Source organism: Apis laboriosa, unplaced genomic scaffold (genome assembly GCF_014066325.1).
Source record: "Apis laboriosa isolate Shangri-la unplaced genomic scaffold, ASM1406632v1 scaffold40_cov151, whole genome shotgun sequence".
Taxonomy (NCBI): domain Eukaryota; kingdom Metazoa; phylum Arthropoda; class Insecta; order Hymenoptera; family Apidae; genus Apis; species Apis laboriosa.
Genome location: NW_025223180.1, coordinates 5,004,317 through 5,029,475, shown reverse-complemented (window position 1 = coordinate 5,029,475; position 25,159 = coordinate 5,004,317). Strand labels below are relative to the sequence as shown.

Genomic DNA, 25,159 nt, shown 5'->3' with positions numbered 1-25,159 from the left:
TTTTAGATTCTATTCAAAATTATTAGAAAATATAAAAAAAATTTATAAAACAATTTTTGCTTCAAAGTAAAGTTTAATCATAATTTATATAATCATAATTAATAAGCAAATAATTTAGTATTTTTATTTATATTCATAAAAAAATAAATTTATGGATTTTTTAAATAAAGATTTATGAAATGTTATAGAATTTTTTAAGTTCTTCTCTATTTTCAAAAATTTAAGATGGCAACAATGCGTCTCTTCTTTTTTTTTAAATCCTGTATGTTTAAAATTTTTAGTACTTCATAAATCGAAAAAGTGATATTAAAACATTATTTTAAGATAAAGATATAATATTATTTTAAAACTTTTACGACATGATAGGCACATTAATCTCTAATACATATAAAACATTTCCGTATGATATAATTTTATAAATCTAATCAAAATAATAATATATATATTTTTAAAATAGGTTATATTATTTTACAGACGACTTGCATTATTTAGTCAAACTTTTTCATCAATTTTTACATCACCCACAATAATAAATCCATGGAATCTAACTATAAACAGAACTATAATGAGATATCATTTTCCACGTCCTAATGAACGTCGTCGTATTAAACGCCATGGTTGGATTACAAGAATGTCAACTCCCAGTGGACGAAAAATTCTCATGAGAAGAATATTGAAAGGCAAATATGTACTTAGTCATTAGATATTGTAGATTATATAGATAAATATATATGCATAGATGTATCATATATTATGTATATGTATACTTATATTAAAATAAAAAATCAAAAGTCAATAAGTATTATTTTATTTAAAGAAATAAATTATATTCAAATCATTATTTATATATTTATAAAGCTAAATGTGATTTATAATCCTGTTTTTGTATTATATGTTTAAATTCAAGTTGTTTACATGTCCATTCAAAATATGGCATTAAAGGAGCTTCAATTTCTAATGTTTTTCCAAAAAACTTTGGTAAAACTATTGATTTTAGATGAATATGAGTAGGAATAATATTCTGATTATTAGGTTTAATACATAATAATTTAAGAAGCTTATCATCCAATTTTAGCATAGGACAAGTAAGAAATGGATCGATTCTTACATAAGTATTTCCAACTTTTTGAATCTGAGATGCATAAATATTATCTCCTAAAACTGGACAATATAAAAATGTTGATGCAAATAGTCTAATTGCATGTTTATAATGGGTAGATGATTTTAGTTGAATTAAGGAACATAAATCAAGTATGGAATTGGATAATATTTTGTGTTCTGTTTTTAATATTTTTATCTTCTTTGATTTTTCTTCATTTTTAGACCATGATGTGGTAAGAATTTGCTGAAAATTTGAATATATATAATATATATAATGTTGAATATATATAATTTATTTTTAAAAAATTTAATATATTTAATAAACTTAATAAATTTACTTTTTTATTTTCAAAGCGAGGATTTGAAATTAATTTTATTCCTACACGGGAATAATTATTTGATTGTTTTGGTATACCAAGTGTAACTATCCAATAAGTATTTATGAAATATTCACCACGAATAAATGCAAGTTTTATAGCATGTTGAACATTTGGATTTGCTGCTAAAAGTGTAATACCACTCATGTACCTAATTAAAAAATTAATTTTTAAATAAAAATTTTATTTAATAAAAAATATATATAATAATATTAAAAATATTATATTAAAAATATATATAATAATAATATTAAAATATAAAATATAAATATAATATTAAAAATATATATATATAAAAATTATAAATATTAACAATTATTTTATACTTACATTTCAGGACTTCTGATTATGCTTAAATTTGGATAATTTAATTCTTTAGCAATATAAGGTAAAGCATCATCTAATGTATAATTAACACCATTAGGTACATTATTTTTTGAGTTTTTAAATGAATTTAAATTACTACGTTTAATTCCATATGGTTTATTTAATACTATTAGTCCATCTATAAAATCAAAACTAAAAATTGAAATATGTAAACATTAAATATTATTATATATCATTATCTTTATTATAAACTATTATTGTATAAGTAATATAATATCAATAAAAACATATAGTTGAATGTTATTACCTTTATTATAAATTAAATTATTTAGAAGATCATTTGAAAATTCTAGTAATGATTTCCAAGGATGAATATTTTTATAAGGATGATCTTTTATATAATTTTTCTTTAATATTTTTATATAAGATATATTTGTGCGTGCATATCTAAATGCATAAAATTTGTTTACTAAAATCCACATTTTAAATATATAAATTCAAATACAATCTTTTTTTCGATTTTATCTAAAAATATGGATTTACTGTAAAAATTTTAATTAATTAAATTTTAATAATAATATATTTAATATATTTTTTAATAATATATTTAAAAAATATTAAAATTTAAATTACATTTAAAAAAAGAGGTTATCTCATAACATATATAATGTGTAACATTAAAAATATAAAGATGGATTCATAATATTTCACTATATTTTTAATAAAATAGTGAATAATGAATAATTTAAATTTATCTTTAATTAATGTTATTAGAGAAATTCTAAATAAATTATTTGTTTTATTTAAATTATGAATAATATATCAAAATAATTTGAAATATATATATTACAAATGATTCATATATTTTTCTGAAATCACTATGTATATAATGTTTATAGAAACATTGCTTAAGACAGTTAGACAGCAAAATAAGTAAAGATGGCAACCACCGTGGATTCGGTTAGGGAAAAAGCCCTTCAAGATTATAGAAAAAAGCTTATAGAACATAAAGAAGTAGAATCACGTTTAAAAGAAAGTAAGTTATATTTATAAAATATTTTATATTTCCCTAATAGATTGTTATGAAAAAAAAATTGAAATACTTAACCTCAATATTATACACATTGATAATTGTTATCATAAAGATCTTTTTAATAAAAAAATTTTGATAAATTTTTATATCTTTCTAGTGAGAGAACATCTTAAAGACTTAACAAAACAATATGATAAATCTGAAAGTGATTTAAAAGCTTTACAAAGTGTTGGACAGGTATGTTATAAATTTTTTCTACTTCTTTTATAAAATATATCTAACAAAAACGTATAATATTTGCTCTTTAGATTGTTGGAGAAGTATTAAAGCAACTTACTGAAGAAAAATGTAAGTCTTTTTAATTAAAATTATGTGTTCGTATGATACACGCGCGCGCACACGCACGCGCATTATTACATCTATATATTATACATATATGTATATATTAATATATATAATTCTTTATAGTTATAGTAAAAGCAACAAATGGTCCACGTTATGTTGTTGGATGTCGACGTCAACTTGATAAAAATAAATTGAAATCTGGGACAAGAGTAGCTCTTGATATGACTACTCTTACTATAATGCGTTATTTACCCCGTGAGGTAAACTTTATATTTTGTTATAAATTAATATTAAATATAATAAAAAATCTTAAATATTTAGGTTGATCCATTGGTTTATAACATGTCACATGAAGATCCTGGTGATGTTACATATAGTGCAATTGGTGGTCTAAGTGAACAAATACGAGAGTTAAGAGAAGTTATAGAATTACCATTATTAAATCCTGAATTATTTCAAAGAGTTGGTATAACTCCTCCCAAAGGATGTCTCTTATATGGACCACCAGGAACTGGAAAAACATTATTAGCCAGAGCAGTTGCTAGTCAATTAGATGCAAATTTTTTAAAAGTTGTATCAAGTGCTATTGTTGATAAATATATTGGTGAATCAGCAAGATTGATTAGAGAAATGTTTAATTATGCACGAGATCATCAACCGTGTATCATATTTATGGATGAAATTGATGCAATTGGTATAAATATTTATAAAAAATAAAAAAAGAACAGAAAATATAAAAATATAATTATAATTATATTTTTTAATTTTCTTTTTAATTATATTTTTTTTTATACTTTTTTATACAGGTGGGCGTAGATTTTCGGAAGGTACAAGTGCTGATCGCGAAATTCAAAGAACTTTAATGGAATTATTAAATCAAATGGATGGTTTTGATTCTTTAGGCCAAGTTAAAATGATAATGGCTACAAATAGACCAGATACTTTGGATCCAGCTTTATTAAGGCCAGGTAGATTAGATAGAAAAATTGAAATCCCATTACCTAATGAACAAGCACGTCTAGAAATTTTAAAAATTCATGCTGGTCCTATATCTAAGCATGGAGAAATTGGTAAAATTTTTTATTTTTATTTGTCTAATTTTTTCATTTTAAATACAGTTATATAATAATTTTATAATTTAATAATTTAATTCAGATTATGAAGCAGTAGTTAAACTTTCGGATGGATTTAATGGTGCTGATTTAAGAAATGTTTGCACTGAAGCAGGATTATTTGCAATAAGATTAGAAAGAGAATATGTAATACAGGAAGATTTTATGAAGGCAGTAAGGAAAGTTTCGGATAATAAGAAACTTGAATCTAAATTAGATTACAAACCCGTTTAAAATTAACATATATCAATTATATATAAACGTATATTTAAAATTTAATTCATTTATTAAACAATAATATGAGAATTAATAAACCGATTTATTTTATTGTAATACTATTTGTATTTTACAAAGAAAATATAAAATTCCTATTAAATATGTATTTAAAATAATGTTGTTTTCAACAATCATATTTTATTTTCAATATAAAAATTACAATTTTTATAATCTTATGTTATTGATTATATCTTAATTATCTATTTGCAACACGCTTTTTTTTTCTTTGTAAATATTCTTGGATATTATCGTATTTTCTTTTATATAAAATTGAAAATAAATTTTGTTGAATATTATCCTTTTTTAGTACTTTCCAATAATTATTTAATTGATTTAATTTGTAATTTGTTCCATCACAGAGTATAAAACTGTTATCTTTAAATTTATATATTTTAAATCCAAATTCATCTAATATCCATAAATTATTTTCATAAAAATAAAATTCTATTGGTTCATTATCTGTAATTATTGATTGTATATATAATACTTCAATATTTGATTTTGATGTATTATTAATTATATATACTAGTAATAATGAATTATTATAAAAGCTCATTATAGCTAAAGATGAAGTTGTATCAAATGCTGAAAGTTTTAAATGTTTAACAGGTAAAACTTCAACAGATTCTTCTAAATTACAATTATGAAGTTGTTCATTGAACTTTTCAATATCTCTTTTAGATATTTTATTATGAAAATTAACACATAATAATTCTTTTCCAATCTTGTAATCCCATAATATAAACATTCCATCTCCTCCACAAGATACTAAAATACTTTTATCATGAGGTAATTCTAAAATGTTTGTTACAAATTTTGTATGTCCTAAACAGTAGGATACAATATTGTATGAATTTGGAAACATAGATACTCTTATTTTTTCATCTCTATCTGTTGTAATAATATATTTTTCATCTTCTGTAATTAATATATCAAGTAACATTGACAAATGTCCTAAGAGTAAAACTTCATTATCAGACTGTTTATTAGAAAAAAGATAAGCATCTCCTGTTTTATCTGCAACAACTATATTATTATTTGGAGTAAATTGCACTTTGCTAGCAGCTCTGGGAAGTATTTTATTTAATAAAAGATTCTGACTTTTTCTTTCATATAAACACAATTGTTTACGATTTGTACAAACAAAAAAATATTTGCCATCATTTGAAAACATTATATTAGTGATCATGTGAAAAGCTTCAATATTTATATTATTATGCACATTAATTTTTTTATCATTTATCAATTTAGGTAAAGAAATTTTTGTTTCCATATCATTCTTAATATTATATATTATAATTTGTTCATTATTACATATTATAACATCTGATTCGTGTATACAAAAGCTCATGATTACAAAATTTTTGTAAAAAAGATGCAAATAATTTTAATTATATATATTGTATATGATTAATCAAATAGTTTATATATACTCAAAAACTATTATATTATTATTATATTATATAAGATTTCAGTTAAAACGAATTCACTTTTTATATGTATTAATTATTAATATTTCTAAAAATCATCAACTTTAATTTTATGCAAAAAATTCCATATATACAATATGATATAGTAGTAGTATGTTGTAATATAAATTAATACTACCAACTTATAAGAAAAAATTATAAGTGAATAAAAATTTTAGAGAATCAAATAGTTTTAAAATAATATTTTTTAAACTTATATTATTTTTTTTTTATTTCTCATATTGTAAATTAAAATAGAATTCATTAAATCAATATTTTTAAAAATTAATGTTAATATAAATATATATATATATATATATATATAAGTAATATTTTTGTATATACTTACGTACATATACTGATTTCTAATCGTATCTAATATCTCATAGTATATGATTGTATTCTATGCAGTGATTAATAATTCTTTGTCTTAAAAGAAAAATATAAACAAGATGTTAATTAAACATATGAATATTATATTTTTTAAATATTTTTTGTGTAATGAATTGCAATAAATATTTATCATGTACAATAGTTACTAATAGTCATTAAAATGTATAAAAGTTATATGAAATGATAATGTGTTATTAATATAAAAGGTAAAAAGATTCTATAAACATTTCATTTTGATTCATATAATTATTAATTAAAATTTTAATTTAATAATTAATTTCTGTATTATTAAAATTAAAAACTATTAATATAGATTATAGATTAAAAATCTGACATTTGTAAATTTTTTTATTAATAAAAATCAAATAAAATCACGTATTTCGATATGTGGAAACCGTTTGAGGCTGGTAGTTCACCAATTGATTGGTGTGAACGCAATTATAGTATTTCTTCTAGTATTGCAGAATTTATGAATACGGTTTGTATTTTTGTATTTTAAAATGATAAAAATAAAATTTTTTATTAATAAAAATGTTTAATAAAAACTAATATAATAATTTTATGATATTTTTATTTACAGTTGAGTAATGTAGTATTTTTATTACTTCCTCCTGTTCTTATGCATCTCTTTAGAGACTATGGTCGATTTATAAATCCTGGTATTCATATAATTTGGTTTTTACTAATGATAGTAGGTCTTAGTAGTGCATATTTTCATGCTACTTTATCTCTTATAGGTAAGTAATAATAGATTATAGATTTATAAAACAATAAATAAATAAATAAAATTATTTATTATTTTATCATAGGACAATTGCTAGATGAATTAGCAATTTTATGGGTATATATGGCTGGTTTTTGTATGTTTCTTCCAAGAAGATATTTTCCAAATATTTTACACAATGATAGAAAACTTCTTGCTATATGTGCAACTTTACCAACTCTGATTGCAACTGGTTTATCTTTTATACATCCTGCAATAAATGCATTTGCTTTAATGAGTCTTGGTATACCTGCATTTGGATTTATGATCATTGAATTAAAAAGGTAAAATTTTCAATCAATGTCTATATATAACTTTATGATGTAATATCTAATTACATCATCATACATACTTTTCTTAAGGACAAAGTCAATGAGAGTTTATAGGTTGGGTTTACGATGTGGTGCTGTGTGGTTATTAGCAGTTGCTTGTTGGTTGAATGATCGTTTATTTTGTGATACTTGGTTGAACCTGAATTTCCCTTATTTACATGCACTTTGGCATTTGTTTATTTTTATTGCAAGTTACACAGCAGCTGTACTTTTTGCATATTTTTCTGTAAAAGAGGAAAAACCACAGCAATCACCAGTATTAAAATATTGGCCAAAGGATGACTTTGAACTTGGTATACCATATGTGACCATTAGAAGTTACGTTAAACTAGATATTAATACAAATATATAATTATTAATCTAAATTATAAAGGCTGTCTTGCATTTATTAGATAATGACAAGTGATTTAAAATAAAATATATTATTTATATTACTTATTTAAAAATTTAATTTTATATCAAGATTTTTACAAATAAGAAATTTATATACTATAATTTATATATATATATAATCTTTATATTAATCAATTTTAAAAAATAGATCTATTTTTTTTAAATTGGTACTATTTTAATTATTATTTTTTATATAATTATATGTAATTAATAAATTAATAGATATATTTAAGAAATTTTTAGAAGTGCAATATTAAGATAATATACAAAAATATCTTTCTTTTGAAGTGTGAATTCATATTACTGTAACATATTTGTATTGAAAAAAGGAATGAATAATAGTAATAGTAATTTAGTATTTTTTTTACAACCTTACACCATTATTGATAAATCTTTGTATTTATTTTTATTTTATAATATGGGTTAAGTAAAGATATTTTTAAATCAATAAACATTTCTTTTAAAAAATAAAATTTTTATTTAATTTTTATTTAATTAAATATCAAAAAAAATTAACAGTTTATTTTTTTTCTCCTCTATAAATAACGACATTCTTATCAGTTTCAAAAATCTTAACTTCATATAAAAGATCTGAATTTGGCATAATTTTTTTTAATTCATTAAAAACATAGATGGCTACATTTTCAGTAGTAGAAACGACATTTTTAAAATAAGGTACATCTTTATCCAAATTTTTATGATCTAATTGATCCATTAATACTTTTTTCATATATAATTTTAAATCTGATATATTCATGACCATACCTGTTATAGAATCTACAGGTCCACATACAGTCACTTCAACTAAAATAAAATGTAATAAGAATTTGTATATATTAATATAATAATAATAATTACCTATATAGTTATGACCATGTCCCCAATAATTGTTACATTTTCCGTATATTTTTTTATTTTCATCTTCAGTTAAATTTTCACTGAAAAATATTCTTGTTTATTAAATAGAAAATTTTTACATAGAAATAAATAATAAAATATGTATCTATATACTTGTGTAAACGGTGACAGCTGGATATTACTTCTTTTCTTGTTAAATAAGCGATTGGGCGTTCCATATATATTCTTAATATAATTTCTTAAAATTTTAAATATGGAAAATTCGGAAAAAATTATTCAAGATTATTCAAAAAATCACTCAATTATTATTCGTTTATTATAATTATATGTATATTTTAAAATTATTAATATACGATGTTTTTAGTTATTTAAATAATTTGTTTAGAAAATATATTATTAACTTATCTAAAATAATAAATGAACTTTGGATTTAAAAAAATCTTATCCCTTTAGCGACAGAAGTTTAATGCAAGATGAAATTATGTTACCATTTGTCACTCAATAGGTGGTATGAATGACATGTATTTAAAAAAGTTTAAATAATTTATAAACTTTATTCTTTTTAAAATAATAACAAATATACACATTGATATTTAATAATATGATTAAAATAAAAAAGTATTTTAGTTATACAAAATTTTTTCTTTTGATATATGAAAAAATCTTTGTATTATTTCTTTCTTTCAAATATTATATACATATATACAAAAAATCAAGAATTTAACGAAAGATAGTAAGAAAAAAATTTGTATTTTTGATTTTTAATTGATTAGTCAATATTTATTTGAATATTATTAATTATATATACAAAACAAATTATTTTTGCTTATATAAATAGAAATATATATTAGAAAAATTGCAAGAATTGTAGACCTCTGTTGGCATGTCAGATGAACTAGTAAATCTAAACGTCTGGGGATGATACCGGTAACGCCCTAGATCTTGTAACAATTAATCATCTCACGGAATGTGCAATGTTTAATGTATATTGATATAAAAAACACAAAATATCCGTTTAAATAATCATATTGAAAAATGGATAGTAAAGGCAGAAAGATTATTGTTTGTGATAACGGAACAGGGGTAAGGTTATAATTTTATTTTTATTCCTTGATTTCTATTTATCTTATATATTTTATCAAATTTTCTTCTTGTTACTAATAAGATAACATTATTTTGCAGTTTGTAAAATGTGGATATGCAGGAGCAAATTTTCCAGCACACATATTTCCATCTATAGTTGGACGTCCTATTATCAGAGCTGTCAATAAAATAGGAGACATTGATGTGAAGGTATATTTTCTAATTTTCCAATAATAATAATAATATAATATTTTATAATATTACATTATTTTAATTTATTATATTTTTAATTAATTATTTTAAAAATAGTCATAAACATAATCTATAATTAATATTTGTTGTTTTATATTTAGTATATATTTTCTATGTTATTAATATATATTGCATATTTTCTTTAAAATAAAATAAATTTTCATTCTTTTATATTTAAAAAAAAATTAAAAATTGAATTGAATATGAATATAAATATAAATATAAATATAAATAATCTTAAATTTGAAAAGTTTGTTTAATTAAAATAAAAATAAAATCATAATTTCTTCTAAATAGTTATTAATAAATTTACTTAATTTTCAGCAAGAATATTGTATTCGTGTAAGTCACTTCATAATATTACACTGTGTGCTCCAGAATTTAAATCCGATTGAAAATGCATTTGTCATTCATTAAGCTTGTTTACTAACTAATATTAAAATGGATTGTACATATTAAAAGTAAGATAGTATTTTTATAATTATTGGAATATAATATCTTTATTGAGGATTTAACTAATAATTGACAATCATAAAATTATATTTTTTATTTCAATGATTTGTAATATATCTAATGTATTATAAATTTTTTTTCTATTTATTGTTATTGAATAAATGTAAGAAATAAAATATTATAGAGTAGAATATTACAGAAAGATTGTATTTTTAATTATGTGTGAATTTTTATATATATATATTTTTAATATTATTTAATATATTTGTGCTTTTATATTTGCTCTCATAGGATGTGCTTAACATGCCTGTAAGTTTGCATTTTTTAATATTAATATTTACATTTATCAATATTATATTAGTATTATATTAGTATTAATATTATATTTATTAAAGAATTATTTTAAAGCAATAAATAATTTTCATATTTATTCAATATTTATCAATATTTATTCAATATTATTATATATAATTATAAATAAGATTCTTTTAATGTTTTATTTTATTTTTATTTATGTATATTATAATAATTTATTATATGATAATAAGAATATTAAAAAATTGAAATAATGTTAAATAAATTTTTGACAATTATAATTTAAAAATTTTATACTTAATTCAATTCTCAATTATTTCATCAAAAATTAAATGTGTGTTAAATTATTGAAATATTAACAATTAATATGTATATTTATATATTAACATATAATATGTATATTTCATATGAATGATAACAATGTATATAATCATATGTCTTTTATTGTTTCATCATAAGGACTTAATGGTTGGAGATGAAGCAAGTAAACTTCGTTCCATGCTAGAAATTAGTTATCCAATGCAAAATGGAATTGTTAGGTATGTGTATTAATATATTTAATCTATGTATATTATGAAATATTTATTAAAATAATTAATAGAAATTGGGAAGATATGTGTCATGTATGGGATTACACATTTGGCAAAGAGAAAATGAATATTAATCCTAGGGAATGTAAAATTTTATTGACGGAACCACCAATGAATCCTATTACAAATCGTGAAAAAATGATTGAGGTAAAATAAAATTATAATTATAAAAATTTTTTTAATTTTATTATTTTTAATCTTTCTAATTATAATTGAACTATTTTAGGTAATGTTTGAAAAATATGGTTTTGCTGGTACATATATTGCAATTCAAGCAGTACTTACTTTATATGCTCAAGGATTAATCAGTGGTGTTGTAGTAGATTCTGGTGACGGAGTCACTCATATTTGTCCTGTATTTGAAGAATATGCTTTACCTCATCTTACTCGACGATTAGATATAGCTGGTCGAGATATTACAATGTATTTAATAAAACTTCTCTTGTTACGTGGTTATGCATTTAATCATTCTGCTGATTTTGAAACAGTTAGAATGTTAAAAGAAAAATTATGTTATATTGGTTATAATATTGAAACTGAAGAAAAGTTAGCTCTTGAAACAACTGTTTTAGTTGAATCATATACTGTAAGTAGAATTTATTTAACATGATAAATATAAAAAAATGTGATAATTATGATAATAACTCATAAACTTTTTTAGCTTCCTGATGGAAGAGTAATAAAAGTAGGTGGAGAGAGATTTGCTGCACCAGAAGCTTTATTTCAGCCTCATTTGATAAATGTTGAGGCTCAAGGAATTGCTGAATTGGTATTCAGTACTATTCAAGCAGCTGATATTGATATAAGAAGTGAATTATATAAACATATTGTTTTAAGTGGTGGTAGTACAATGTATCCTGGACTTCCATCTAGACTTGAAAGAGAAATTAAACAGCTTTATCTTCAAAGAGTATTAAAGAATGATACTTCAAAATTAAATGTAATTATACAATATTTTATATTTTCTTTATAATTTTTTCTTAATAAATATATATCTTATTCTAATGTTTTCTTAGAAATTTAAAATAAAAATTGAAGATTCTCCGCGACGCAAAGATATGGTCTTCATGGGTGGTGCTGTATTAGCAGAAATTACAAAGGATCGTGAATCAGTATGGATAACAAGAGAAGAATATGAAGAAAAAGGTCTTAGTGTATTAAAAAAATTAGGTTCTTATGAACCATAAAAAAAAAATAATGAAATATATACAAAAATATATACTTTTTTTTTATATTTAAAGTTGTTCCAAAGTGCAAAGTTTTTATATTTTATATTCGCAATTCATTTATATCGAATTGTTTTAAGTATCTAGGTTGAATATAATCATATAAGAAGTTCAAAAAATACTAGATTTTTAAATTTTAAAATTAATTTTATTTAATATATATATTTCTATAAACGTATGATTATATTAGATTTAAATATTATTAAATTTAATTTTCATTAAATTTAATATAAGTTGACTTGAATTTTACAAAAACCAAAAACTATTTTTTGGATATGTATAATGCATAAACATATTTGTGAATGATACAATGTAAATATATTAATTATTAATATTTTTTTTATATTCAATGAATACAATTTTTGTCAATAGACTTATATTATTGTAAAAAATTGTATTGTTTTAGTTTACAATTAATGTAATGTCCAATTTAAATATTGTATCCATATAAAATTTTGATTTGTTAACATAATGGCTAAAATTAAATAATTAGATCTATGAATATTATAATGATATTTAACTTTTAATTTATTTTTATTCTACTATACATAAAAATATTTTATATTATTTTAGTAAATTTTTATATAATTAAAATTTTTGTTACGAGATTTTCTTACGAGATGTTCGAGTTTTAAATATTATTTTTTTATATAATGCTTTTAAGAAAAAGTATTTAAAACTATAATTTTTAAATAAATTATATATTTTTAATTTTGGCCATTATTTCAATTTACAATAGTTTATAAGAGAATAGAGAAGAATTTTTATATCTCTATATTCTTCTTTGATATTTTGAATCTGAAATTATTGAAATAAAATTCAGATTTCAATATACTAAAAGTAAAGAATATGAGACAAAAAAATATTTTATATAAAAAATATAAAAAAAATGTACATATACATATATAAATATATGATTTTTTTTAAATTAAGTTGAATAATTTGTAGAAATAAATTTATTTCTTATAAAAATTCTTTGACTTTTAATTTCAAAATTCTATATTTTTTCAATTACATATTTCATCATTAATATGCACATCAAAAAATTTTCGTTAATTATAAAAAATATAAAATTATATATAAATAAAAAAATATCAAATTATAAATATATAATTTTCACAATGATAGGAATGAACAAAAATTAATGTAACAGATGCAAAATAATTACAGCAAATCTACAACAGTCTTTATTATGTTTTCCCATTTGACCTTTATACTGTATATCAATGTATACATTTTATGTATAAATAAAAATAACAATATAATTTGTATTATACAGTTTCATATTTAATTGGATATATAATATAACAATAGATAAATGTGTATATATTCAATTTGTTAAGATTTGTACAAGTGACTTGCGACAGCATTCTGTATAACAATAAAGTAACAAGCTGTTATTTAAAGGAGTAAATATAATTTACAAACAGTGTTTTAGCGCATGCGTTCCGCGTTATAAAGTTATTCTTGGAAGTATATGTACCCTTACGCTTTAATAAATCACTTTCAATGTAACAGTTTATATTCTATTTTACTAAGCTGTGAATATATACATATATATTATAATATTATAATATATATGTATATATATTACACATCAATTAAGCAAATAAAAAAAATAGTATATAAAACACTTTCATTTATAGTTAGGAGAATTTTTGTTTTTGAATTTCTATTTTTTAATTTCTGATTTTTTCTTTGATATATTAATACATTAAGAGCATGGAAATGCTTCGATGTAATAGATGAAGAATTGGATGGAAAATATGAAAATTCTATCAATTATTCTTAGAATATAATTGGTTTATCCTTACACTGCTCAATACAAAAGCTAGTGAAACGTTTAAGGAACTTTGGATACTCCCTTTTATAAACAGCACGTAGAACAGATGCTGGAGCCCATCCACCAGGATTAACTATAGTAAAAATAAAAAGAAATAAAAATAATAAATAATTAATTATAGAAAGATATATATTATTAGTATATTAAATGAAAAATGATATAATACAAACCAACAGAACAATAAGTTATTTTGCATGTTAAATTTTCTCTTTTTATTTCTTCTTCATCTTTTGGAGGATCAATGAAAGTTTGACACACAAGGCAAACAGTTAGATAAACCCTTACACATTTTCCAATGTTTGGCTATAAATATTTTAATATATATATATATATATATATATATATATATATAAATGTTTATATATATGTATATATATATAAAAATTGCTAAAATTGTATAAAAATTTACCGGAAAATCAGGGAGTTCTGTACTATGATTACAAACTATCCATAAATCGTGTGCATCGGGATCTTCATCATCAGAAACTCGACGCATATGTGACCAAAATAACGCGTCTCTCTGACTTGCTGGCCAAATTCGCTTATGCGTTTGTAGAAATATTAAAGTGTCTTTGGAAATGTGTTCTACCACAGTCATATCTTCAAGAGTAGCTTCCCATCCTGTTCTGTATTCAGGGCTGAAGAATATTTCGCAAACTTCATGACCCGTAACTCCCTTTACAACATGACAAGCTTTCAAAGGATCTACCACTAAACCATCCGCTTCTTCTTCGCGTCTGTACATTCGCATATCACCATCTTCAGCAAATAATTGCCATCCACCAGCTCCTACTTCAAGACGTGCATAATGCAATTGTTCCATTGTTATTTTTTCTATCTAAAAATAATAATAGTAAATCAAATAATATAACATTGTAACTTAAGTAATTAATATATATAATATATTTAAAAACAAATAATTACCTCTGGCCAAAGTCTATGTTTAACTGCTGACATGATAGGAGTAGTTAAAACTGAAACTGATTTTTGTTTCAAACGATCTCTCAGTTGATTCTCTTCATCAATTTTATCTAATCCAGTTTCTACTGCATCATAGAATTCTTCATCACAGAGAGCACTATGTGGACCTTCCTTAAACATTAAATTATTTGTTTACCTATATTATATATTTTTTTTAAATATACTTTGTTATTTTATATAATTTAACCTCATAATCTGGACCTCCATGAATAAGAACTCTAGGTCTTGGAGAATCACTTTGTTGCATTGTAACTTGTTCTTTTAGAGCTTTGTAAAGTTCTTGCACTTTTCGCTTTCTTTCAACTTCTTTTTCCCATCTACGACGCCATGCATCTTCTCGTTGTACCATTAATTCCACACAATGTTGTAATGTTGCTAAAACACCTTCGCTTGTTGCTTTAAATGTTATTGCTTCACCCTTAAAGTCTACAGATTGTTCAGCTGGATTAAACATTGTCTCAACTTTATTTTCTGAAACAAATATTTTCTACTCAATTAGAAATAAAAAAAAAAAGAAACAAAAAATAAACAGTTGTTTAAAACATAAAAGAAAATATAAAATAATTGAATATAAAACAAATGAATATGTATAAATAAAAATTATTACTTTATATACCTTTCATGGAAATATTTTTAGCATTCTCTGCACAATTATCAAAATATTTTTGTAAAGTATCAATTTGTTTGATCAAAATATCTCTGAAAGTTTCGAGTTCTGCTAATTTCTCTTTTAATCCTCTAACTCCACGTTTAGTAAAACTACCTGCACTTGTAATAGACTGTGTATTTGATATAAGTGAAATGGCACTACCATGTCGTTTCAAACTATTTTCACTTCCATAACCAGATTCTGACTATATAAAATAAACAAATATATTTTTTAATTTACATTTATTAAATTTATACATATTTAATATATTTTTTAATTTATATAATAAAATTTCAATACCTTATAAGATTTTAAAACATCTACCCAACGTTGCTTTTCCTCTGGATTACTTGCCCTTAAATACCATACTAAGCAATCATTTACAGATACATCAAATCTACATTCATCAAATTCATGAGCCTAATAAAACAAATAATATAGAGTAATATCATAAGTTATATAAAAATAATCAAAGAAAAGTTATATAAATTAATTTAAAATTATGATAAAATTTCATACTAATTCATACCTTAATATTAGCTTTATATAGACTTATTGAACCTCGGCATCCAAATCCACTGTCCTGTTCAGATTTGTAATAAGATAAAGTACCATCTTTGAGAACAATAAATCTAGTTTGCCAGCCATGTATATAATTTGTCCATTTGGATAATGTACCCTGAAGTTCTGGAACTACAACTCCATCCGAACCTTCTTCATCTACATCATCAGCATCTATCTCTCCTTCCATACATTCGATATCGTCATTGGCAAGTCGAATTGTTTCTATTTCATCGGCCATTCTTACGAGTGAATTTTACTTTTGGAATTAATTAGTTTTAAAATAAATTCAACATACCCAAATAATATTTTTAAAGTTATCCTAACGCGGAATAATCTATCAATAATTATTCTAATGTAGTTTAAAAATTCCAAAATAATAGACTAGTAATTGTTCACAAAATAAGTTTCAGAACATATTAATCATTAATTATCATACGTAATAATGTAAAATGTTTTATCAAATAAACGAGACATCAACAGCTTGTATTTTTTGGCAAATAACAAGACTAAGTAGCAAATAGAAAATCAACAGTTTTATTTAAGCAATATTTTCATGAGCATTATATATTTACTATAATCTTTTTTGATTGGCCACATTCTTGAAAATTGAATTTTTTTATCATTCTTAAATATCATTTATTTTTTTAAGTTAAATAAATTTTTTTTTAATAAAAGATTAATATTAATCAATAATAAAAATATAAGAAATATAAAATACAATATTATGTTTTTTTTATTATAAAAAAATTAAATTAATATAATATAAATATCGATCATGAATATCGATAATTATCGATAATTATCGAAGAATATATTCTGATTCTGATTTAAAATCTATTTAGAGATTGTTCAGTAGATTGCCGTTGATACACGTGAAAAAATTATGGTTGGATTTATAATTTTATCCTTAAAAATAATGTTTTTCACGGTTTTTTTTATTCTATTTTCTATGATATCAGATGCCACAGTACATAGGTTAAATGTTCCCAGAGTCTTATTACCAGTATTTAATGATTTTGCTGTAAATTTTACACTTGAAGTTACTGATGGTGCTTGTTATCAATGGTAATTTCTTTTTTTCATAATTTATTTATTGTTATTTTATTGTTTATTTATTCAAAATTTTTATAATGAAGAATATTTTTATTATTAAAATAAATAATTTTTATTTTGTTTTGAATAAATTATAATTTTTAACTCTATTACAATATTGTATTTAAAATTAATTTTATCCAACAACAGGTCAACATCACGATTAGATATTATTCAATTAATTCCTATAAATGAAAATGTTGAAAGAACTTGTTCTTCTGCTATATTGATACAAATAATAACAAGAGAATCTACTCGAAATACTGCAATAGTATTGGCTGAAGATGTTAATAATGGTCAATTTTTAAGATGTGATGTTATAGTTGATGCAATTTTTTCTTTAAATCTTGTAACAACCACAAGAGAATTATATATAGAAGAAGCACCAGAAGCATTTGAAGTCCGTGCATATGATGAACAAGGTAAAAATTTTCATTGAAATTTTATATATCTTTAAAATTAAAATCTGAAAATTCAAACAAATTTTTAAAATATGCATATTATATATGCAATATTTTTTTCATAGGAAATGAATTTACGACTCTTGCTGGAGTAGAATTTCTTTGGAGCATAGATAATGCTGATAAACACATGTCAGATTCTAAAATACCAAATGATGTTTTAAGATTCATGACTTATCAAGAATCACAATATGAAACTCCAATAACAGTTGCTGCATTAGATGCAACTGGTAAAAAAGGACATATTGTATTATTAGAAGGAATAAAAACTGGTACAGCAAAGGTATTAACATATTTTATACATTAATTTACATTAAATATAAAATTTCTTAATTAAAATAATTTTACAAAAAATATTTCATTGTAGGTTTCTGTGAAATTACCTTATTTAGAGTATAAACATGTTCCACCAATAGAAGTTGAATTAATTGTAATAGCTAATTTAATTATCATTCCATCAGATATAACAGTTATGGCATATGACAGTTTTAAGTACAAAATAATGCAAGTAAGTATATTGTACTTATTATATGTTTTAAATATTAATATTATTTATTATATATATTGTAATAGGCTCGTCAAGGTCGTTTAGAAGAAATAAATTTACCATCTAGCCAATATTATTTAGAAGCAGAAAATCCTGATATATTAGAAATTGATAATGATCATGATTTTGCATATGCTAAATCTTTAGGACGTACTAAAGTATTTTTACATGATAAAAATGTTCGTGATGAATATCCTGTTATTTTACCATCTGCTACAGTTAATGTGAATGATGTAGCTTATATAACTCTTGCTGTTTTACCCAATAGAAATTGGGGTTTAATACTTGGTCATACTCATGAAATTGTAATTGAATTGTATAATAATAAAGATCATAAATTTCACATTGGAGAAGGAGTTGAAGTATTAACAAAATTAGATGAACATTATTTTGAATCAAAATTGATAACACAAAACGGTACTTATATTATTGGTGTACCTATAATGTGTGGGACAATGACCATTGAAGCTACTCTTTATGGTATAATTGATAAGCATGGTAAAAAAATTTCATTTGCTTCACATCCTACTACAAGAGCTGAACTTTTAATTCATACTTCAGTTATTGTACAACCTAAAGTACTAGCTGTTCCATGGGATTTTAAAGCTAAATCAAGGTTATTATTTACAATATATTACTTTCTTTTTATTATTAATAATATTTTTATAAAATTTTATTTTATTACTAGGTATGATATTGTATTAAAAGCAAATGGAGGGGATGGATCATATGTATGGTCAAGTAAACATCCTTCAATAGCAACAATCTCTCAGAATGGAGGAATAAGAATTTTAGCATCAGGAGCAACAGAAATAAATGTTGCTATGACAAGAAATCAGTATAATAAGGATACAGCAAGAGTATATGTATTACCTCCTTCCAAGCTAAAAGTAATTGAATATAATATGGAAATTGCTGTAGAAGAAGTGATTTATCTTCACATTGCATTATATGGAAAATTAATTAATGGAACAGATTCTAAAGAAATTCCTTTTAATGACTGTAGAGATATTAAATTTGAAACATACATTCCAAATGGTAATTTTATACAAAATGATAGTAAAATCATAGAACCTGTAGGAATTGCATGTACTGTTATAGCAATCACTAGTATAGATATTGGAACATCTGAAATAACAGTAGTATATAATGCTAATGGTCAATACTTGACTGATAATATTACTGTATCAGCTTATGAACGTTTAATAGCAATACATCCAAGTAATAAAGAAAGTTTATTAACAGTGGGCTCATCAAGAAAAATAGTTTTTAAAGGTGGACCCCATCCTTGGTCAAACAAGCCTCAAAGTTATTCACGAAAAATTCAAGTATCTGAAAAAAAAATTGCTGAAGTAATAGATCGTGCAGATTTATCAACTGGATTATATGATATATCTGTTTTTGAAGTAACATGTCGTTCTCTTGGAGAAGTAGATGTAACATATATAATTTCAAATATTCCTTTATTGCCAAATTGTAAAAATACATATGCATTCGAAACAGTGAAGATTATCTGTGGCAAACCCAGACATATTTATTTTCAACCTGAATTTAAAGATAGTAAAAATTGTCCTATTAGTCTTAATACAGAAAGAATAATGGCGCATAGCGATAAAAATTTAAAACTTATTACAGTAGTAAAGGATGAAGAAGGTAGAATTTTCGATAATATTACAAGTTTACACATTGAATGGAATTTAAAACCCTCAACTATAGGTTTTGTAGAAATGCCTTCTGGTTCTATAGAAGAAACAATTATGGATATGAATGTTATTTTACCAAAAAATTATTATCAAAATATCATTTTTAAGAAACATACTGGTGCTCTTACATTAACTGCAACAATTACAGGTTATCAAAAATATATATTAAATAAATTAAAAATAATACCTGAATGGCCACCTTTTGCAATTGAAAGTGAAAGAAAAATATATGAAACTCCTCTTATAGAAACTTCTATAGAAGTAGTTTTAGTTAATGATACTAGTATTATTCCTGATAAATTAATGGTATTAAATGATCCTACTGCAAAATATTATTTACAAGTAAGCCAAGGTTCTGGATATTATGAATTTGTATTAAATGTAGATGATATTGCAGATATTAGATATATAGAATCAACAAAAGCAATTAGTCTTACTCCAAAAAAATCTGGAATACTTTATTTATCTTTAGTAGATCTTTGTTTACCTTCTAAACCAGCTGAAGCTATAATTGAAATACAACAACTTGCAGTAATAGAAATAGAAACAGTGAATAAAATTGAAAAAGGAAAATGCATAGTAGCTGCATTGAAACTTTATGACACAAATGGCCATGTTATAAAATTACCATCTTTAAATGCTTTGGAATTTAAAGCAGAAATTGATAATGAATGTATAGAAGTTAAACAATTACCTGCTAGTGAACATGGTAATTCTCCTTATGATCAATTATTATATATGATATATGGAATGGCAGAAGGAGAATCTCAATTAACTTTTATCAGTAAAGGAGGTGAAAAAGAAGTACAGAGTGAATCAGCAACTATTCAAGTCTTTCTTCCTTTGAAAGTTTCTCCAAAAAATTTAACAATTTTAGTAGGAACCATTTACCAAGTACAAACAATAGGAGGTCCATCAAATGCAGAAATTGAATTCTCTACACAAAATAATGATATTTTACATATTGATCATAATGGTATATTTGAAGGAAAATCAGTTGGCCAAACAAAAATTATTGTTAGAGCTATTGGTCTTAATGCTAAAGGCAATAAAGTTATTCATTCTGAGGATTATGCAGATATACATGTATTATATCTTGAAGGAGTGAAAATCATTGTGCCAACAAGTAGAGTAAAAGTGGGTGCAACATTTCCACTTTGGGCTTTTGGTATTCCAGAACATTTAACTCCTCTTATTATAGGTTCTATGCAATTATTATTAATTTTTACGTGGTCATCTAGTGATTCTAATCTAATTACATTACATAATATGTATGAAGGTACTGGTATTAATATTAGATATCAAAATGAAGTATGTTTAAGAGCCAAAGCAATAAGTCCTGGATTAGCAACTATTTATTTAAATGTTACAATGCCATCCAATATGTTAGCTGGTTTTAAAAATGATGTAACATTCACTACATTTGTAAAAATTGAAATTTTTGAAGAATTGCGTTTAACGCATTTAGGATTACCATTTAATGCACCAGTGATATTAATGTCTCCAAACTCTATTTTAAAATTACAAACAAATCGTGACAAATATGGTTCAACAACTTATAAAGTATTATCAACTTTACATGGAAATGATTCAATGGATTCACATGCTTCAACACCAGCATCTAAAACTATTTCTATTGATAAAAATGGCATCATAAAGGCTGGTGAAAATTTTGGAAAAATAGTTATTTCTATCACAAACACAGAAACATATAATTTAAAACAGTCAATAACTATTATTATTGAAGTAAGATTTGTATTATATTAAAATGTAAATCTAATTAGAAAAATTTTAAAAATTTATATTTTAATTTATTTATAGATTAAACCTATTCATTATATGATGTTATCTCTGAAATCAATTCTACGAATTCGAAATGGAGAAGAATTAAATATGTTACCCAAAGGTATGGAATTAGATTATGTTCTTGAATATTATGATAATGTTGGAACAAAATTTCATGCTGCTGAGGTTAATGCTGAAACTATATTAAATCGAGCTGATCTTGCATCATTTATTAAAAATTCTGAAAATGTAGTTACTGTAAAATTTATTGAAAATGGAGACCTTATTGTAAAAACATATAATGAAAAATATCCTAATGCAATGTTTGATTATGTACATATGATGATTGGTGATATAGTTTTTCCTACAAAGGTAATTTAAATAATTATTTTAACTATATTAAATATTATTATTTAATATTATAATTTTTTAATTATATATTAAATATTTATTTATAATTTAAATTTATGATACATTATAGACTACATTAACAGTGGGTGATATAGTATGCTTTTCAATGCCACTTCTATCTCCTGATGGTGATCCAGGTTACTGGCAATCTTCTGCTTCTGAAATATTAACAGTAGATCCTATTACAGGAATAGGTCGAGCAAAAAATGTTGGTTATGCAGTAGTAAAACATAGTCTTGCAACTCATATGCAAGGTGAAATAGAAGTTCATATTCAATCTATTGCAAAGGTATTGTATGGAAATTATTAAAACTTATATTAATGTTTTTTTAAATTATTATTTACATTATATTATAAATGCAGATATCAATTGTTCCATTAAGAGGCCGAAATATTACCGGAACTGAGACATTTAGCGTTCCTCTTGTACTTAAAAGTAAAGATGAACAAGTAAAAGAAAATAATGTACTATCTAGAGGATTAGGTGGTTGTAGAACGTTCAATTTATTTATTTTAAATTCATTTCCCTACACATGTAATATACAATTTGTTTCATCGACTTCGTCTATCGGAGTGAAAGATCTTTTTCTTATCAAACCGCGATTTGATATTACAACTGGTATATTTATAATTTGATTTTATGATGCAACAGATAATATAGTATATTAATTATTTTCAAACTGTTCATTAGGTTTTTATTATTGTGATATAATTCCAATGGGTTCTCCAAATATAATTTCTAGTACACTAGAAAATCGTATTCAAATAAGTGCACAAAGTAAAGATATTGAAGCTGTACCTTTAGAAGTAACATATCTTCCTCCTGTTTATGTTGATGCCAAAGAAATTGTTTTTATTTATACTCATTCTCAAATTATTCCAACTGCAACACTTGAGATATATGGATTGCAATCTGTATTAGATCATCTTACTGTAAGTTTAACTTTTTATAAAAATTGAAATTATTTTATAATAAATTGAAAGAAGTTTATGAAATTTGAAAACATATTTATTTATATTAATCTTCTATAGATTGATGTACCAGATGGAATGACTGTAAGTGTTCGGCAATACATTTCAAAATCTACAGTGCAATATAAACTTCGTTTAATGCATAATCATGAAGAAATTCAAGGTCAAAAAGTTGTTATTGCAAATGACATTACAAAACAAAATATATCTGTAAGCAAATATATATAAAAGATAAATAACTTTATAATCATCAATTATATCAAACTTTATAATTCATACATATATATAATTGATAATTTTTTTTTTACATGTAAGCTTTTTGTACGTGTAACAAAATATGAAAATTTCATCCCATTCTCTGGAATTCATTGGGTTGATTATATGTATTTTCATCGTTACACATTTGGAACATTTGCTGTTGTTGTAATTACTTTTTTCTATAGTAAGTCTTTTTTAGATTAAAATTATTTTATAATTTTAATTTATTATATTTTTTAAATGTTTTCCATCTTATTTTGCAGTATGGAAAAATAAAATAGCGAATATTGATTTAAATATAAAGAATAAAGCAGTTTTTGGTATGTATATTATTTTAATAATATAATTTTTTTTACATCTATAAATAGTTATTTAATTAAAATTAATTTTTTTATAGTTGATAAATGTCCACCACAATTAAAAAAAACAAGTACTCCATGTTCACCTACTTTACACACTACAAACATATCAATTCCACGAAGTCCAGTTAGTCCAATAAGACCATTTTCTGCATTTGATCCTGTTTATGGTGATCCTCGTGGTTCTTATTCACCAACTAAACGAAATAGGTCATTGAATACTTCATAAAATATAATATAATTTTAAGTTAAAAGTATATTTATAAAATTTATTAAGTATTAAAGTATTTATAAAATTATGGATATTAACATAAATTTCTAAACAAATATTCAATTATCAAACTGGTGCCTTATTATCATAAATTCATTTTTGTTAGAAAATTAATTATTCTTTATGTTGTTTTCATGACTAAGATACTTTGCATATTAATGAGATATAAGAAAATGTACATTCTGTAATATATAATTTATATAATTTTATATACAGTAGAATATATACAATAAGTTGCAGTTATGCAGTTATACTTTAAATATAGGCTGATTATTTTAGAAATGTAAAATATGTGATTCCTAGTCATAATAATTTATATATTAATGTCATATTTTATTCATACAATTAAAATATAATACATATATAATACATATATAATTTATATGTATATTAGTAATATATATATATATATTTCTTTATAATTTTTAAACATAACTTATCTTTTTTAGTGATTAAACGATTTTTTCTACATTTGTTACATATATTGATGTCACAATTATGTTTAATTATTTGTACAGGATAAAAATAGATAATATTTATTAAATATAAGATTATATAAACTATA

At 22.7% G+C, this 25,159-nt stretch overlaps 8 protein-coding genes across 12 annotated transcripts; 4 read left to right on the top strand and 4 right to left on the bottom strand.

The window, feature by feature from the left end:
• Nucleotides 1–798: 798 nt before the first annotated feature.
• On the bottom strand, nt 799–2,287 carry LOC122715943 (mitochondrial RNA pseudouridine synthase rpusd4-like). The gene is made up of 4 exons (XM_043938543.1): nt 2,113–2,287; nt 1,809–1,983; nt 1,440–1,629; nt 799–1,345 (listed from the first exon to the last, which is right to left on the bottom strand). The coding sequence occupies exons 1-4, from the start codon at nt 2,285–2,287 to the stop codon at nt 851–853; spliced, it is 1,035 nt and encodes a 344-aa protein (XP_043794478.1). The 3' UTR covers nt 799–850.
• A 424-nt stretch (nt 2,288–2,711) lies between these two features.
• On the top strand, nt 2,712–4,605 carry LOC122715941 (26S proteasome regulatory subunit 10B). The gene is made up of 7 exons (XM_043938541.1): nt 2,712–2,841; nt 2,996–3,075; nt 3,147–3,186; nt 3,307–3,443; nt 3,505–3,877; nt 3,990–4,253; nt 4,339–4,605. The coding sequence occupies exons 1-7, from the start codon at nt 2,745–2,747 to the stop codon at nt 4,527–4,529; spliced, it is 1,182 nt and encodes a 393-aa protein (XP_043794476.1). The 5' UTR covers nt 2,712–2,744; the 3' UTR covers nt 4,530–4,605.
• A 174-nt stretch (nt 4,606–4,779) lies between these two features.
• Nucleotides 4,780–5,976, bottom strand: LOC122715942 (tRNA (guanine-N(7)-)-methyltransferase non-catalytic subunit WDR4; the record flags this gene model as incomplete). Its single annotated transcript, XM_043938542.1, has 1 exon — nt 4,780–5,976. A coding segment is annotated over exon 1 (1,143 nt), but the record flags the coding sequence as incomplete, so codon positions are not given.
• A 506-nt stretch (nt 5,977–6,482) lies between these two features.
• LOC122715944 (alkaline ceramidase) lies at nt 6,483–7,957 on the top strand. Of its 2 annotated transcripts, XM_043938544.1 has the most exons (5): nt 6,483–6,639; nt 6,747–6,911; nt 7,014–7,170; nt 7,243–7,480; nt 7,559–7,953. In XM_043938544.1, the coding sequence occupies exons 2-5, from the start codon at nt 6,819–6,821 to the stop codon at nt 7,878–7,880; spliced, it is 810 nt and encodes a 269-aa protein (XP_043794479.1). In that variant the 5' UTR covers nt 6,483–6,639; nt 6,747–6,818; the 3' UTR covers nt 7,881–7,953. The 2 variants fall into 2 exon arrangements, with proteins under 2 accessions (XP_043794479.1, XP_043794480.1); XM_043938545.1 differs by lacking the exon at nt 6,483–6,639 and having other exon boundaries at nt 6,816–6,911; nt 7,559–7,957.
• Nucleotides 7,958–8,410: 453 nt separating this feature from the next.
• LOC122715945 (6-pyruvoyl tetrahydrobiopterin synthase) lies at nt 8,411–9,250 on the bottom strand. Its single transcript, XM_043938546.1, has 3 exons — nt 8,933–9,250; nt 8,780–8,859; nt 8,411–8,725 (listed from the first exon to the last, which is right to left on the bottom strand). Exons 1-3 carry the CDS (start codon nt 8,995–8,997, stop codon nt 8,442–8,444), a joined length of 429 nt encoding a protein of 142 aa, XP_043794481.1. The 5' UTR covers nt 8,998–9,250; the 3' UTR covers nt 8,411–8,441.
• A 379-nt stretch (nt 9,251–9,629) lies between these two features.
• LOC122715940 (actin-related protein 2) lies at nt 9,630–12,906 on the top strand. 3 transcript variants are annotated; one of them, XM_043938538.1, is made up of 8 exons: nt 9,630–9,862; nt 9,962–10,072; nt 10,859–10,876; nt 11,342–11,421; nt 11,484–11,619; nt 11,699–12,058; nt 12,134–12,412; nt 12,489–12,906. In XM_043938538.1, exons 1-8 carry the CDS (start codon nt 9,815–9,817, stop codon nt 12,657–12,659), a joined length of 1,203 nt encoding a protein of 400 aa, XP_043794473.1. In that variant the 5' UTR covers nt 9,630–9,814; the 3' UTR covers nt 12,660–12,906. The 3 variants fall into 3 exon arrangements, with proteins under 3 accessions (XP_043794473.1, XP_043794472.1, XP_043794474.1); XM_043938537.1 differs by lacking the exon at nt 10,859–10,876 and adding an exon at nt 10,439–10,456 and having other exon boundaries at nt 9,631–9,862; XM_043938539.1 differs by lacking the exon at nt 10,859–10,876 and having other exon boundaries at nt 9,637–9,862; nt 12,489–12,905.
• An 886-nt stretch (nt 12,907–13,792) lies between these two features.
• On the bottom strand, nt 13,793–17,223 carry LOC122715938 (ceramide transfer protein). Of its 2 annotated transcripts, XM_043938536.1 has the most exons (9): nt 17,031–17,223; nt 16,701–16,957; nt 16,472–16,591; nt 16,139–16,376; nt 15,710–15,993; nt 15,466–15,633; nt 14,951–15,379; nt 14,712–14,844; nt 13,793–14,614 (listed from the first exon to the last, which is right to left on the bottom strand). In XM_043938536.1, exons 2-9 carry the CDS (start codon nt 16,920–16,922, stop codon nt 14,487–14,489), a joined length of 1,722 nt encoding a protein of 573 aa, XP_043794471.1. In that variant the 5' UTR covers nt 16,923–16,957; nt 17,031–17,223; the 3' UTR covers nt 13,793–14,486. The 2 variants fall into 2 exon arrangements, with proteins under 2 accessions (XP_043794471.1, XP_043794470.1); XM_043938535.1 differs by having other exon boundaries at nt 16,701–17,223.
• Nucleotides 17,224–17,618: 395 nt separating this feature from the next.
• On the top strand, nt 17,619–24,650 carry LOC122715724 (nuclear pore membrane glycoprotein 210). The gene is made up of 14 exons (XM_043938136.1): nt 17,619–17,800; nt 17,978–18,249; nt 18,354–18,571; nt 18,656–18,796; nt 18,862–19,451; nt 19,524–22,284; nt 22,360–22,695; nt 22,805–23,023; nt 23,098–23,353; nt 23,426–23,667; nt 23,767–23,916; nt 24,022–24,148; nt 24,228–24,284; nt 24,362–24,650. Exons 1-14 carry the CDS (start codon nt 17,619–17,621, stop codon nt 24,550–24,552), a joined length of 5,742 nt encoding a protein of 1,913 aa, XP_043794071.1. The 3' UTR covers nt 24,553–24,650.
• The last annotated feature ends 509 nt before the right edge of the window (nt 24,651–25,159 follow it).